The following is an 18,148-nucleotide window of genomic DNA, read 5'->3' as shown; positions in this document are numbered from 1 at the left end:
TATGAAATATAGTTATTATTTGTAAATGAATTTTGCAAACGAAGTAGCTTCGAAAAACGCATTTTTATCGGGCTTTTGGCCAAATATCAAATTTTTATACGCAGGATATGGATATTTATGCAGGATACTTCTAATGGAAAGTGATAATGGCGTCCTATTATTAATTGTCTGTCGACGATATTTTCGGAAAATTTTACCGGCAAAGTCGACATTTTCGAAGCAATATCATTTTCGCGAAGGCCACCTCGAAAAAAAATAGCTGTAGATAATTTAGCGCTGACCAAATGAATCTTAAAATCTTTTAAAATGCAGGGTAGTACGGTCGATTTTACCCAGACAAAAAGGCTTAATTTTCAGGAACAGATATCGACACGCGCCCTGTCCTGCGATAACGATCTTTACGGTTGGTTAAACTTAAAGGGAGAGCGGTCGTTTTTCGCGGGAAAATTCAAACTTACAATATGAGGCCAAAGGATACTATATACTGTTATATGTTTGCAGAACTTTCCAGAGTGGAAGATCGTATCGATCAGTATCGCCCTTGTGTAAGACCACAATGTTCTTCGGAATGCAAGATCATTTACTAATTGAATTGCAATACGGAGAACATATGAAGCACTTGTCCGCAGCATCCTGGAATACAGCTCCATTATTTGGGCCCCTTCTGAACAAACCCATATCTTAGAAATAGAAAAAGTGCAAAAAAGGTTTATATGCGTTACCTGTATATGAGGGAATATACATACTATCCATTCCTGTATCCATCCCTGTTCTTAACAGGAATGCTCGATTTCAATACATTAGAAGCCCGCAGAAAAATATTTTTAGGCAAACAATTTTTTAAGTTAATCTCTGGTACAATACACAATCCGCCTATGTTGAAAGATGTTAACTTTTATGTCCCTAACAATTATACTCGAGGGAGATCCCATGCACTCTTATATGCTCCGAAAGCGAGGACTTCTGCCTATCAGAACGCGCCAATAAACAGAGCGACTCAACTGCTTAACGATTCTGCATTAGCCATCGACATTTTCAGTGTCACCTACAGACAATTCAGTAACTATCTTTTAACACATGTCACAAAATTGTAAAACTGCCTCTGTAAATTTTTTTAATTTGTAATCTTCTCCATGATATATTGGTGTATAACCGTTTTATGGAGAACATGAAAAAATAAATAAAAAAATAAGATTTAAAACGTTCCTTGAATATAAAATAGTCAGGTACTTCCACACCTTCCTCCTTCTCATACTCATCACTTCCCCACTCCCTTCAACTTCACAATATACCCAATTGAGGATGCCATAGTTAGAACAGTTGGAACTTTTGTTACATATTAAAAAAAAAAGTTCTGGTGTGTCCTGATTAGCTGAAGTTATTCCTAGACTACATAATGACATTAAAAAAGGTTAATAAAACATCGTTATACCAGCGATTTTATCACGAATTTAGCACAGAAATAATCAAGCTCCTAATTATAAGCAATCAACAGAGCATGCAATTGATTTTAGTTTACGTCAGTTAAAAAAACTTCCAGGAGTCTATTTCTAGCCTTTAAAAGGGTTTACCAATAGCCTTCGCATTAGGTGGGTGGGTGACAATGGCTAGACAAAATATCGGTTCTTCTTTCTTACTCTTACTTACTCGAAATATATTTATAATCCGTCACTTCTCAAAAATCAGCATTTGATGCACGTATATCAATGTTTTACTTTTTGGGTTTTTTTCAATAAATATTGCCGTTTCGAAACGGAAAGACTACACGAACCTAAAATTTTTTCACCATAATGTTCGATCCTTAAATAAAAATTGGGAAGAAATTCTCTCATTACTGAATAATCTTAAGGTTAAATTTGATATAATTATTATTATTTTCAGAATGTTGGATTGACGAACTATATGTACCAAAACACCTTCCTGATTATACTCACTTCTCCACAGAAACCCATCACAACCAGAATGACGGCATTATTATATACGTAAATAATTTACTGAATGTTCAGACTTTGGAATTAAAACAAATATCGTACGGTGACACATGCATACTAGCAATGTATAGATCTCCCTCCTACCACAATATAATCCCGTTCATACAAAACCTACATGAAAAATTATCACAAATTGCGCACAAAAAACTCCTAGATCGAACGGACCATATCAAATACCTTGGTCTTACATTTGATCAATTTCTTAAGTGGAATACACATTGCCTACTTATCACGAATAAACTTAGAAAACATATTTATTTCTTCAAAAAAATTAGAAACATACTAGACTCCAAATCTATGAAAATGGTTAATTACTCTCTTTGTCAATCTATCATTGAGTATGGAATAATCGCATGGGGAGGTGCAACACTCTGCTATAGATTCATTATCGAAGGCACAAAAATTAATTATGTTATTCTTAAAGTTCCCTGAGAAACAAGTACTGCAGATATATTCTACAAATTCCATGTATGTATTAGATATTAGACAAATTTACACAAAAACTATCTTAACTCATCTGTTTCCCTTTCCCGTTTCCTTCCGTTTGGTGTCATAAATAACATTCCCGTGAAAATGCATCCTGGCACGTTTCCCGCTTCCTCTCTCGAGTGTAAAGAATATCAATCTCTTTAAATGGTACCTTTTATTATTTATTATATCTAACTAAGCTTTTACGACAAATGAAATTTACATACAGTCGTATTTTTGATACATTCTATCTGTAGTCATTAAACTACATAATGTTTAAAGTGACATTGATGTATCTCACTAGTTATAAAGCGTATAAGGCAAAAACAACATCTCCTATTCGTCTAAGCATAATCTAGACTTTAGGAATACGTAAGATTTGTTCAAAAGATTTAAATAATTACATAACCTTAAATTTTTATTGGAATAACTTTTCTTTTGACATTGTAGTGTATCATTGAAGCAGATAATATTTCAAAAAAATGTTAACGAATCTGAAACAAAACTAGACACGGAAAAATAAAAAAAAGTTATCTGTTTCAACTGGGATTCGAACCCCTGTTCTCTGTAACAACACTTCTAACCACTCGGCTATTGGGACCTAATTATTTTGTGTCATTTTCGTGGATCATTCAGAATTCAGAATTAACAATATTATCCTCAAATAATTTTTCTCATATTTTTGACTGCTGTCTTTTTGAATGATTACAATGTTATTAAATAATTTAGTTATAACCTAGATAGTATCTTAGACAAACATATCCGATTTTTATTTATATGGGACACCTATTGACTTTTTCTAAGAGTTATTTTATAAAAAAGGTTATACCCTTCAAAATATTATTCCACTAAAAATTGAATATTAGGCTTTTACCAGATACACTCGGTATCAATAACAATGCATTTTATCAACCTTTAGTGGCACGAGTACACACGCGGACATGTACACATTTTTCTGAACTGGATAACGTTATAGCAGTTAATATACGAAATAATTGTCGGTCCTACAAAATTGACATATGGCTCATTAGCGCGGTTGACACCAGTCCCTTGCGAGGACGATTCAATCCTCAAAAAAACATATTTTTAAGTTTTAAAAGACATTAAAAGTTCACAGCAGTGAAGACCCGGTCCCCGGGAGGAAGATTGATTTCACAACCAAACAAAAAAAATATGTTTAAATACTTTAGTTAATTAAAATAGACATACTTTATTTATTTATTTATAACATTGTTTTTTGCGCGTTGGTTTTTTATTTTAGTAATCTCAATGTTTATTTTATACTAAATTAAAATAACAAATAAATATTAACTTAAAACACCTATACAAATTGAAAAAATCTCCCAAAAAAATGCCGACGAAAGGAATTGAACCGGCAACCTTCTGACTGCCGGTCAGCTGCTCCACCAATTAATAGGCTACGTCGGCTTATTCTAAACCCGCCAAATAATTCAATATATGTACTAGTATGTTTTATTCAACAATTATTGCTTATTACATTTTCACCTGAAAACAACCAACTTTATTTTTGTAAGAAAGGCTTTGTTAGTGCTGGATCTCCTACTAGATGGCGTTTAGACATGTTAGATCTTAATTTATTGGTTAAATATTTTTGACTTGTCAAATATTATATTTTTAATGATAAATCAATAAATTAATGTTCATAAGACAAGATTTTTAATATTTATTTCATAATCATTTTGTTATCATTTGTGAATAAACATTGGTTTATCGTTAATAAGTAAAATACTTAATATTTTTAATATGGATTGAAAACTGACTTTGAATAAATAATATAATTAATATTTTGAATACCTGATATCCATCGTACGTCCATGAAGCCCATTTGAGAGAGCATTTCTGAATATCAAAGGGGAAAAATTCCACATTGATTTCACAGGAAGAGCGATAAATCCCATTGGTCAGAAGCACAACCTGCCCCGTGTGGGATATTATCACATTGGTGTTGATCACTGATGAAGGATATTGTGGGTCGGCGCTGGAAGAAATAGAAAATTACTCATTAGGAAAAGTGAGAAAATTATCAATTAGTACTAAGCTATGTCTTTTTACTGGTATTTTAATGGAAGCTGCTCAGATAGATCCGCATGATAAAAGCTTGGATATAGAATGATGTGCTGAATTTTGGGTTTCCTTTCTTTTACTCGAGCATCATGAGTCCAAGAGCCCAGGCGTACCTACTTATTTTATTTCATTAAAATAAAATGTAATAATGTTTACTCTTCAAACAGCAACACCAAAAATGAAGATATCATTGAACCTAAAAGAAAGCTTCTGGGGAAAGTGGGCTTTCTCTGCGAGATTGGCACAAAAAGAAATTGAGACGATAAAGTCAGGTATTTGACACCGTCAGTGAAGAGCGAGACAGATATATTATAGTAGTATAAAAGTCCATGTATTAGTTTCATGACTCTCAGATCGAAGCTATTCTTTCTGCAACTACTTCTGTAAATAAAGCACGTATCGTAATCCCAGTACTCGGTTAACAATAAACTAAGTAATCTAATCTCGGAGTATCCTTGTATGAATAATCTAAAAATATTATTATAATAGTGGTACATAATGCTTATCTAAAATTATAGACGGTGTTCGGAAACTAGTACTACAAGCTAGAAACATTAACAAATAAAGAACCACAAAAATATTTGAAAAAATTTTTTCCATGTTGTTCAGCAACTTTTTAGTTATATATATCCTTTTGGATAATAAACATTTGGAGGCGGGTGTACGCTTCGACGCGTGTAAAAAATAGTGAACAGCTGATATTAACTCCCTAGAAACTGACTTTTTCAAATTTGACCTAAAATATTCCAACTTCAGACTCAATTTACTAGAAAAAAAACTCAAATCAAAAAAATCGTACTACAAAAACCACTTCAAATGTGATTTAGATTCGATTTGGGAGGAGGGTTTGAGTACCGCTGCCCCGGGAACCATTCATTGATAACAAACTACACTGTCATGGGTCAACCCAACTGGTTAGCTACGTTTGTTTACTTAGCAGGGGTGCCCGGGTTCATGGGGTGAGAATTATCTAGGTCTTGCGGCGGATGCATCTTCCCATGTGGGTGGGCCGGATTTAGAGTCGAGGGAGATCTTTTTTTGCCTCTCCAGCTCTTTTTCTCTCTCGAACCATCGCCTTGCACCGCAGTGGGAGCGATGAATTCAAACGTCCTGCACTCCTGGACATACTGACCCCAGATTCCTACCCACCCTCATACCTTTTCCTTTCCAGATCTTCCTCTCTTTCCTTAAAAAAAACCATACACACATCATACCCAAAGATGACAAAGGCCCTGAGGCAATTTTTTTCCAAGGGCCTCCTGTTTGGAGCTAATGTAAAGAAAAAAATTCAGCACTTTTCCGTTTTTACTACTAGTGTTCGGACACCATGTATTTCTGATAACGATTATATATGCCCACCTAACCCGGTTATTTTTTTCAGACCTTTTACCCTAACATTTTTCGATCATCAAAGTCCAGTCCTTCAGGGAATAAGCTGAAGTAATATTGGCGTACGGAAAGCGAAACTATTGGAGCCAATAATTCAAATAGTGATCAAACATTTTTATCAAATCAAAGAATAGTATAGATAAATTTAGATACAAACGTAAGAAAATACATTAACTTGTTCTTCGATCGTGAAAATAATTGGACGTCGTTCCCTTCTTTATGAAATAGTCACATTACTACATTAAAATAATTAAACATACTAATTTCAGTTGTCGGTGCATGGGTAATGTGAAATATTTCTCTGTATTCATGCGTAATGAGTAGGTACCTTATACTATTCAAAACGATAAAGTAAGCACCAAAACTATTAATAATTCTTTATTCGAAATGTGTATTTATTTCGTTCAAATTGCTTGACAGATGCTTCGAATTTTTTGAAGTTTATATCATTCGACAAGTTTTTTTTTTATTTGAGGCAAATTTTTTTTTATAAATTCTTTCAGATTCACAAATCCTACAATCATAATATCCCGTGATTTTTTATAGGTTAGTAAAAATTAATAGTATACAATATCGTTACCCCTTTCACATCGAGATACATTGAATTACAAATATAATAGGCCTGTGTACATCAAACCTACTCCATTTGTCGTTTATGATTTGATTTGATTTGAAAAAAAAACTTTTCGAAGGAGTCCGTCGGTTATCATATAATACACTTGTCTAAGGTTGGGGTTTGCAAACTCTCGTAAAATTTGGGGGGCTTTAAGTCAAAAAACGTTATCTACAAAAAAAGGAAATAATTCTAGGTCTTCAAGTCAAACAACGTTATGTACAAAAAAAGGAAATAATTCTAGGTCTTCAAGTCAAACAACTTATGTACAAAAAAGGGAGATAATAAGGAAGTTGAGTCCATTTTTTTATTTTTTTTATCAATGTTCGCATTCAAACTTAAATACTGGTATTTTTTTTTAAAGTTTGTTTTCATAATTTAATTAATTCTCAATGTTTAAATTTTATTAAGTCCGCCAAAACGAGACGAATCCGAGCGGTAAGAGGCGGGGTGTGGGTGTGACGTCATTCGAACTGTGAAAACCACGTCGCTTAAGCATTTTGTATGGAAAAAAATGTAATTCTTCAACAAGGAATTCCAGTAATTTTTTTACCAATGTTAACCGTCTATTAGAATTGATTTTATTAAAAAAAAAAGAAAATTGATTAAGATTTCATAGTTAAATTAATATTTTAAGTTAGAATATTTGCTTTTCCCGCCCGGTACGGTACTTGTACGGTATTGCCGTCGCTATTTGTTGACGTGCCCCGCGCGAATTCAGGACCACCGCGCAGAAAAGTAAAGACCAAAAGTAAAATAACGGTTTACAGCCCAGTTCACTGTGAGACTTTTCTGGGCGGCCGGCGGCCTGAAGTGTATCACATGTTATGTGACATGTATAATATTAAAAACTTCTAAGTTATGCAATAAACAACATATTATTATAAAGCACTATACGAATATGTATCTTTAGAAATCCATTTCATATAATAATAACAACAAATACGTACATATATTTGGCAAACCCAAATAAACGTTTGGCCTATACACCTCTCTCATCTAAACCGACCATCTCTCATGTAATAGAAAGAGATGCACCATAGGTGATCCGTTGTACGTACAAGTCACGACACATGTGACGTCAGAATTCTTTCGACCAATCGTGGAGCGTATACAGTCTATTGCTATTGAATGCTTTTTCAAGAACGTTTAACTAATTCTAAGAATAATAATATAGAAATATATTTATATATTTAGAATCGATATTTTTTGATCTACATGAACATATTTTTTATAAGTCAAAAAAATTTTCACTCAACTTCCTTATTGTAGGTTTTCAAGTAAAACAAGATTATGTACAAAAAAATACAACATATTCTACGGCTAAAAGTCAAAAGATGTTATCTACAAAAAAATGCCATTACTAATTATCGGTATATCTTTTTGTAGACAATTTTGTTTGACTTTATGCCCTCGATTTGATCACCGTCAAACAGACGATTGCGATTTAGATTTTTGACATTTGAACAGTCCTCGTTAAGCCCACGCATACCCAATTTCTACAGATTTATAAAAAAAATCTCGTTAACTCTTAAGTTTTTAAGTTCCCAAAAAAGTTATTTTTGAAGATAATTTGCATTTGTTATGATGAAAAGTTAATTATATGAAATTCCCTCGATAGAAAAAATTGCAAAGTAAGCTCTTAAAATTATTAAAATACGTTTTGTTCTGTTATTAAATATGTTATAGGCATGAAACAAATCACAGTGTATCTTTAAATGCAACCAAAGCATTTGTCAAGAGTTTTTCTTATTTTCAAAAGAGGTGTGCTCTATTAAATATTTTCACCATTTTCGCTTGATTATTATCGTTTTTTTTTAATATCAGCGCGCTCCCTCTAACATTCGTATTTACATATCACCCTTTCAAACCATCTTTGAACGTTTACTACGGGGCCTTAAATGTTTCAGCTTTTGAACGAATTGTGGAATCAAAATTTGTTTAAGTGGATCGAGAAACGGTGTTCAAAGCAGACCGTTCAAATAATCAAAATGGCGCTCATCGTTGATTTGATTGTCGTATTTGATCATATCAGTACGACTTTGACATTTTGACCTATGAACGGTTCTTGATCTTAATATTTTTGATCAGCTCAGCTGTCAAGCATAAAGTGGTCGTGTTATTATCCTTATTAGTGAATCAAAAATTGTTGTTCAAATGCTAAAACGGACCGAAAGTCGGGGTTTAAAAAGAACCTTTGATAATGGATTTATTAGACATCAAACGTGACGCGAGTTTGAAAGAATCCAACGTTAAAAATTTAGGTAACTTCATTAAGTTTCCTGCTGCGTAAAGTGCGTAGAGATAAACTTTCGAGGTCTTCCATAAAATCAATTTTACAGATTTCAATATTTTCATTTTGAGAGTTTTTGTCACGTCACGTCATGAGTAATTCGCGTCGAACGTTTCTGATAAATCCGCTCAAGAAAGTTTAGAATTAAGTATTGGTGAATCATTTAAAAATATGAATCATCTCAAAATAAAAGTTTTAAGGTGAACAAAATACAGCTAATATTTTTGGTACTTAAAAAAAGCATACGTTTAGGATGGATTTTTACGTTTGTATGGAAAATCTGCTTACTATAATAATATAGTATTAGATTGATTCGCAGTCACTATATTACATTTATCTATTTCATTATGTAATTTTTTTATTTGGCTTAAAATAATAAAAAATCTAGCAGAAGAAAGTTACAAATCAAATAAAGTTAACTTTTGTTAATTTATCACGCAACAGTAAGTTTAACTAATCCTAAAGGCAAAAATAAAGTTCTAATAATCATAAAGTAAAGCTTAACTGTTCCAAAACGTAATAGTAAAGTTCAAGTAGTCATAAAGGGAACTGCAAATTTGAACTGATCTAAAACGTGACAGTTAAGTTCACGTAGTCGTAAAGACAACATTTGTAGTAAAATTGATTATAAAGGCAACCTTAAAGTTTAACGGATCCAAAACGTAACAGTAAAGTTCACGTAGTCATAAAGACAACGGTAAAATTCAATTGTTTAAAAAGGGAACAGTAAAGTTTAACTGATACAAAACGTAACAGTAAAGTTCACGTAGTCATAAAGACAACAGTAAAATTTATTTCATTATAAAGGAAACAGTAAAGTTTAACTGATACAAAACGTAACAGTAAAGTTCACGTAGTCATAAAGACAACGGTAAAATTCAATTGTTTAAAAAGGGAACAGTAAAGTTTAACTGATACAAAACGTAACAGTAAAGTTCACGTAGTCATAAAGACAACAGTAAAATTTATTTCACTATAAAGGAAACAGTAATGTTTAACTGATACAAAACGTAACAGTAAAGTTCACGTAGTCATAAAGACAACGGTAAAATTCAATTGTTTAAAAAGGGAACAGTAAAGTTTATCTGATACAAAACGTAACAGTATAGTTCACGTAGTCATAAAGACAACAGTAAAATTCAATTGATAATAAAGGTAATGCTAAAGTTCAATTCATCATAAATATAACTAAATTTCAGATTGAAATTGAAACGTTGCTTGAAATGGCTTTAGCCGTGTTTGATGACCAGATATGAATAGCTTGGTACTTCCCCACCTTCCTCTTCGCTATCTCTACCCCTCCCCACTACCTTAGCCTCACAACATACCCCACTTGTGGATGCCATAGTCTCACTGGCTCCAGACGTTTGGGAGCAATTGGGACTGCTGTGCGGTAAAATCTTAATGGTAACATAACTAAGGTCATAAAGGTAACAGAAGAGTTCAGATAATCATATGGATAACAGTAAAGTTCAACTGATCGCAAAGCTGACAGTAAAGTTCAGATATTCACAGCGATAACAGTAAAGTTCAACTGATCGTAAATGCAACAGTAAATTTAAGATTATCATAAAGATAACAGTCAAGTTCAGATAATCATAAAGACAACAATAGCAGTGAAATGTGTGAAAATATTTAATAAGTTATATAATATGTCTAAGTTTGTCCATGTCATAGTTTTGTTTTAAAAAATATGACTAGTTTTAAGAAAAAATGTTAATTTTGTATGACCAAGATCACCCTTAATGGGTGAAAGCCAAAAAAATAATAATAAATATCGTAGCCCAGATTTTTTAATACTTTATGGCGAAGATAAAAAGTTATTCAAGTATTAATACGAACAAAGTGCATGAATGAATCATACAATCATTCTTTCCTTACAAAAAATGGTGTTGAAATAAAATTAGTTGCGACCGTTTTTAGCCATACAAATAATAACAGAACAACGTTTGTTTCGGAAAATTGCAGAAATCGGAAGAAAATTCACTAAACGCCACCAATATTTTCTAAATTTGCTACTTTGCAACTTGAAACTCCAATCAACAATATAAAATATATACCCGTACATCCCTAGTACTCTACAATAGCAGATACAACGGGAGTCCTTAACCGGCACATTTCACTACGAAACAAACTTCGGTCGTTTTCATTGCAAAATGACCGACAGGGGATTAGACTTTGAGATATATAACATCACAAATCCGCAACTGGACCACGTAACTATAAACTAAACATTGAGATATATAACATCACATATAATGTTAACTATAGATTTGACATTAAGGTATGGACCACGTAACTATTAACTTTTGAAAGAACTCCCAACAAAAATGCGGTGTCTTTCGGTGTATTTTCAGAGCTTTTCTTAACTCTAAACACTAGATAGCATTATAATATATTAATTAAGCAATGCGACATTGTTTGAACCACTATATATTTATTTTTTAATAAACGCCGACCGGTTTCGTTCAACCGTTCCTTCCCCAGGGCAAAATATATACTAACTTAACATGGGCGAACAAAATATATTACTTGAAGTAGGGTGTGGGCGTGAATATTAAGAGGGGGGGGGGGATGTACATTGTACATGTCTAAGCTAGGACTGTATATAATTTTTTTTTTTTTTTTTTAATTGACTCATTATCATTAAGATATTTCTTTATTTTTAAGTTATTTAATTATTTTCCTTTATAATAAATGTGAATAATATTTAATACAGTATTTTTTCAAAACTATGATTGCTGGCAATGATGTGGTTAGCGAAATATTATCTAATTATAATTGTTTTAATTTCCATTTTAATAATTAGAACTGATGTGTCGAGAATTCGGACACAATTTGATAACTTGCATAAAAATCAAGAAAAAATATTCCAGTAAAAGTTGTTATAGTTAATCATTCTGCAGCAATAGTATTTGTTATTGTTCTGGTTTATTTTTTAGACTTTTATTTAGCTTTACAAATTTTACAATAATTATAACGTCCCTTGATTTTTCACTATATTTGCTATAATTATAATAATTTACAAACCTTGTTTCATGTTTAAAATATGTTCGTTACATAACGAAAAACTTCAAATATCCATTATTTAATTATTAACTTTGTCCAGACGCTCTACATAACGCACGTGAGACGGTTCTAACCAGCAAATAACGTTGTTAACAAATAATATTGTTTGGGAGACCCTAATAGATTTTTATGATAGTTATGTATTATTATTTTTTTTTAATATTCCAAACCAGGCAAATGCTTGTATCATATGGTAACATAATAAAAATAAGAACATATACAATGATATACCTACATATATGCATTAAAACTACTAAAAATAAAATAAAAACCAAAAAATACGAAAAAAAAGTATAAAAACAAAAATAATATTTAAAAAAAAAAATATATATATATATATACAGGGTGTCCGGAAACTCGTAGTACAAGCGGGAAACTGGTGAATCTACATCACATTTGGAGTCGATTTTGTAGTATATTTTTTTTTGATTTGAGCTTTCGTTATCGAGTAAATCGAGTTAGAAGTTGATTTTTTTTTATTTTTTTTTTTTTAATCAAATTTTTATTAATTATTACTGAAGATCAAAGTACCCAACTAATTAAAACTATTTGAAAGTAAAACAAATGAAGAAACTCGGATTTGAAGCATTATTTTGAAATTACCCTTCATTTAATCCGGTGTAATCATAAAATATTTCTGCTCTGCAGGGTTAAAACATCTGTTGTTCAACCCTAAACACCAGAAAAAACTTTAACCCTAAAATAGCCGAAAAATATTTTTTTTTGTTTTTTTTTTTTTTGTGAAAATGCTCAAATCAAAAAACTTTATGTTTATTTGGGTTCCCCATGTGGTGTAGATTCTCCAGTTTCCCGCTTGTACTACGAGTTTCCGGACACCGTGTATATAATAAAATAATATTAAAAAAAAATATATTTTAACAAAAATAACACAAAAACAAAAATTATACGAAAACCAAAATAATGTAAAAACAAAAATAATATAAAAACCAAAATAATATTTGAAAAAAAAAATAATATGAATATAAAAACAATGTAAAAACAAAAATAACATGAAAAAATAAAAATAATATAAAAACAAAAATAATATGAATACAAAAATAATATAAAAACAAAGAAAAATATGAAATAAAAATCATACAAAAACAAAATAATATGAAAACAAAAATAATATGGAAACAAAAATAATATTAAAACAAAAATAACATAAAAGCAAAAATAATATAAAAACAAAAAGTAAAATGAAAACAAAAAAATAAAAACAAATGAAAACAAAAATAACCTTTGAAAAAAAACAAAAATAACGGATTTGGGTGCCTCGGTGTTAGTAGAAAAATTTGAAGACGTTATGCTGGATAACAACAGACTAATTAGTATGGTACAATTGATTTCATAACCCTTTATTTTGAATTTTTCACTGCTTTATTTATTGGCCAGTTGGGAACGGCTCACGTGCGTTGTGCGAAGTATGTAGCCGAAGCTTTTGACATTTAAATGAATTATATTTATGATGACTGACTTGTTGTAGAGGATGATGTCTGGTCTCCAGACCCTCTGGTAGGGCATCCTGATGACCTGGATCCCAGAGAACTCCGAAGCGTTCCACTTCAGGTGGTGGTCTATCCAGGTCTGCGTGATCCAGCAGTTGGTGGTCAGGATCTGGTTCTTCTCGTCCTGTGGAATAAATAAGATCACCATTAGGTACTGTCATCATCATTCGATAAACAACTGTAAACCTTGGAATCTACAAGGTTTACAGTTACAAGAGTAATTAGAACACTAAACCAAACCATTAAATTATTAAGACATTAGACCATTAAGCCATTATGCCATTTAACCATTGAACCAATAAACCATTAAGCCATTAAAAGTTTAAAACATTAAATCCTGTTCATTTGGAGAAAATCTATAATTGGTTAATTTTCGTATATGTAAAGATGTAAAAATGATAAAATTGAAATGTTGATTTCCTAAAGATTTATAAATAAATAAACTATTTAACCATTAAATAATTAAACCACTAAACAACAAACTAATAAACCGTAAAACAATAAGCCATTAAACCACCAAACAATATGCAATTAAACCATTAAATAACTAAATTATTAAACGATTAAACCACTAAACATCTGTTAATTTCTCAACACTGGGAGAAAATCCATAATTGGTTAAATTTTGGTATTATTTAAACTGATGGAATTGAACTGTTGTTTTCTCAAAGATTGAAATAAATCATTTAACCAATAACGATTAAAACAATATACCGCTAAGTTGTTAAACAACTAACCTCTTTAACCATTAAACCAAATTTCTATTTTATCCCGCTTTGTTGCGGATGAAACTCGTACATTACTTCCATTTACAAAATTTAACTGTTAATTTCTCAAAAATTAAAATAAACCACTAAAACATTATATCATTAAATTCTTTAACCATTTAACCATTGACCATTAAACCAAACAATCCAAACAATCCTTAGTTAAAGCATTCAATCACCAAACAAAATTCCAATTTCATCCCATTTTGTTGCAAACGAAACTAAAACATTACTATCATTTTTTGTTCTTTTATTGTTCTACTTTCGAAATGGTGTAGCTGTCAATAATGATTTATTTAAACGTGGAATTTTATTGTATGGTTTTGTACAAAAAACATCAAATAAACAAAATGAAATAACATTTGTGAGTTGAATTGATCCCAGGTGTTATCAGAACTAAAAGGTTGCAATCATTAATTAATTATTTCAAAGTAAAATGATGGTTCACTCCAATGTATCAGTTCTCTTTGGTAAATTTGCCTACATAGAAAGTACTCTGTAACTACGCTCCGTGTTTTTATACAAGGCAGGGATTTCTTTTCTAATACTTGGATACATTTGAAAATATATCGATACGCGTGCACGAGTGGCTTACAATTCTCCCATTTCCCCTTTGGGGAAAAAATGGCGCATGTATTTATTTAATACATGTTACATTATTTTGAAATTTACATAAAGTAGATATAATGAATCACCATACTAGGCGGCTGCCTGTTTCATGGTGACCAATTGAGTGTAATTACTTTGTATGAAATATGAAATCTAGTGTAAACATATGAAATTAGTAACTATAGATGAAGCTAAAATTTTGGTAAAATTGTAATAAAAAGTAGAAGATAGAAATTAGAAAAGAGAAAGAAGTAAATTAGCATAAGATTGTAAAAATGTACATAATTATATATATAATTTTTAATATGTGTGCATGCAAGCACACATGTGTATATAGCAGCAGACATACCTATATACATATAACAACACATGTATACATACACCCATATGACGCATCCTCACGCATATAAACAATATATACACCTCTATCTGAGTACTTGGAATAGGCTACTAACACTATAGTAATCACACATCAAAAAATCCCCGAGCGCTTTCCTGAAACTGTCGTATTTGGCTATTGATTTTATTTCTAACGTTAAATTATTGAATATTTTTGGAGCAAGATAAAATGTTAATGCCCTTATTCTTGTATTTGAAAATAATATTTATATAGTAGGGGAGAGTATGGTATATCGTACTGGTCGGTAAATCGTACCACCTCGATATTTTTGCTACGGGTCACTATTTTTTAATCCTGATAATATTCTGCCAACCGTTAAAAAGCGTCATAGTTGTTCCGCCATTTTTATTTAGTGTTGGATCGTGCGTGCGCTGGCAGTGGAGTATTTTTGTTTTTTTCAATGTTTATCTCTGCTATAGGTCACCCCAAGTGGTTCGCTATGTTTAGTGACTTAGCAGGGGTGCCCGTGTTCATCAGGTGAGGTGTGTTCAGGACGTGCCTGACAACCATCTGCGTGGTGTGCCAGATCGGAGAGGCTGGTTTGGGGAGACCCTTTGACCACTTCAACTGGTCTCTCATGACCCATCGTCTTGCGCGAGGGCGGGAGGGATAGATTTATACGTCCGTCACTCCTGAACACCCTAGATTCCTACTCACCCCTCATAACCTGCTCCTTACCTGAACTTTTCACCTTCCTTTTTTTAAAAATGCCCTCCACACAGCATCTTCAAAGCTGACATAGGCCTTGAGTCAAATTATTTTCCTCAGGGCCTCCAGTGTGGTGTTAATGTAAAAAAATAAAAATCTTTAATTTTAATGATAAGTGATTCTGCATACATTGCGCATAATAAAAACTCAATAAATTTTTATTCAGATACCAAAAATAAGAAAATATTTTAGTTTTACGTTTATTACATCTATTTTCAATTATGAACCTAGTTTCGCCATCTATTGAGGGTTGAGCCAAATTAGAAGGAAAAAAAATCTTTCTTTTCACTGAGGATTGAAACTTCCTCCCCAGCGACTGGAGTCAACCGTGCTTTGCGCAAAATGCCGATCGGGTAGATTGGATGTCATCCAATTTCAGAGAAATGCTTATATGTCCGTGTGTGTGTACATGAGTGCCATAAAGAATGTCAAATGTCAAAGAATGTATTGTCATCGATAACGAATCTATCTGCCGAGTTTCAGCTCGATCGGATGTCGGGAAGTGGTTTAATTTCCGCTTCCAAGATTTGCATTCATTCGTTCTCAAAAACCAAAGTGAAATTCAAATGGATGTATTTAAAAATTACAAAGATTTATTATCCACTTTTTAGTTTTTAAAAGTGTTCGATTTTAGTCGAAACCAGTTTAAAAAGATTTACTATTCACTTTTAATAGTTTTCAAAAGTGTTCGATTGTATTCGAAACCAGGTTACAAAGATTTATTATTCACTTTTAATAGTTTTTAAAAGTGTTCGATTGTATTCGAAACCAGGTTACAAAGATTTATTATTCATTTTTAATAGTTTTTAAAAGTGTTCGATTGTATTCGAAACCAGGTTACAAAGATTTATTATTCATTTTTAATAGGTTTTAAAAATGTTCGATTGTATTCGGAACCAATTTATAGAAATTTATTGTCCATTTTTAATAATTTTATACAACAAAGTTACTAATTAAAAAATGGTTATAATTATATCAGACATAATACAAGTATTGCTTCATACGTCTACAGAGAGTTGATAATTATTAATCAATAGTAATAAAGTAATCAAAAATAGCTTTGAGATTTTTAAAACAATGAAAGCTGGTAAAAATTGGAACAATGTTATCTATTAATTAATCCTGCACAAAGTGAAAAGGGCTGTCACAGCGAGCGGTGGGGAAATAAAAATTGGCGAATCGGTTCATTGTTCTCCGCAGGTTTGCAAATAGGTTTTTGCTTGGCGAAATAGATAAAAAGGCATTTATTTTAAATCAGCGACGCACAACCATTTTGGCAGCGGGGCCATTTTTTTTTAAATTCTCAAATTGAATAAAGAATTAAACATGCTTCGGAGGCCTTTGTGCCACAAGGCAGAAATAACACGCGTGATGTTCAAACAAAGATCTGAGTGTGGAAAAATAACACTGTGAAGTATTAAATGCTTTGTTTATAAGAATGACGTAAAGAAAGGTAAACCTTTTAGAAAGAAGTCTGGAAAACAGTTTTGTATAATTTTTGTAATTTTATCTTTAATTGGTAAATTATTTATAAATATGTGAAACAATGTTACTCTATGTGGACCACTACATTTTTTTGATACACGCTGACCGATTTCGGGCAAAATACCAAAATAACTTAACATTAAAAAACAATTGGTGAACATAATATATTACAGAGTGTTGAACTGGGGGTGCCCTGACTAGGGATTAGTGAAGAGTGAGGAAGGAACGGTTGTTCCGAAACCGGTCGGCGTATATAAAAAATATAGTGGTTCAATCAAAGTAACATTGAGGCTGGTTTGGAGAGACCCCTCGACCTCTCCAACTGGTTTCTTGACCCATCGCCTTGCGCCGAAGCGGGATGGATATTTTAATATGTCAATCACTCCTGGACACACTTATTTCTAGATTTCTACCCAATCCTCATATTATTTTATTATTTTACCTTCCCAGAACTTCATTTTCTTAAAAAGATCCCCAAATATGACATAGACCCCGAGGGATATTATTTTCTTCTATGTGGGGTTAATGTAAAAAAAAACATTGTTTAATTTATTTTTAATTGATAACCACAAAGTTACAGCTAGTAAGGTAAATTATGTGTTTATTTTAAATTAAATAAGAAAAAAACAATAATTTCAGATGAATATCTTCATCGGTGAAAACCGACAACAATGTCACGTGACCGGCAAGTCTTGCGGTTATCGCAATCAGAATGAACATGTTCAATCATTTCAAGCTGTAACTTTAGTTATTCACTGCGAAT

The 18,148-nt window shown here is 31.8% G+C and overlaps 1 protein-coding gene across 1 annotated transcript in view; it reads right to left on the bottom strand.

Annotated features, from left to right (window-relative positions):
- LOC149425490 (neuronal acetylcholine receptor subunit alpha-10-like) overlaps positions 1 to 18,148 on the bottom strand; it is an 87,970-nt gene that overhangs the window by 38,444 nt on the left and 31,378 nt on the right. Inside the window, 2 exon segments of the mRNA XM_089650786.1 lie at positions 4,275 to 4,458; positions 13,386 to 13,540. Coding sequence (XP_089506912.1) covers positions 4,275 to 4,458; positions 13,386 to 13,540 — 339 coding nt within the window.

This window comes from Hesperophylax consimilis, chromosome 3, assembly GCF_061612785.1.
Source record: "Hesperophylax consimilis isolate HC1 chromosome 3, BYU_Hcon_1.0, whole genome shotgun sequence".
NCBI classification, from domain to species: Eukaryota; Metazoa; Arthropoda; class Insecta; order Trichoptera; family Limnephilidae; genus Hesperophylax; species Hesperophylax consimilis.
The sequence above is the reverse complement of the archived record's forward strand: the minus strand, read 5'-3'. Positions and strand labels throughout refer to the sequence as shown.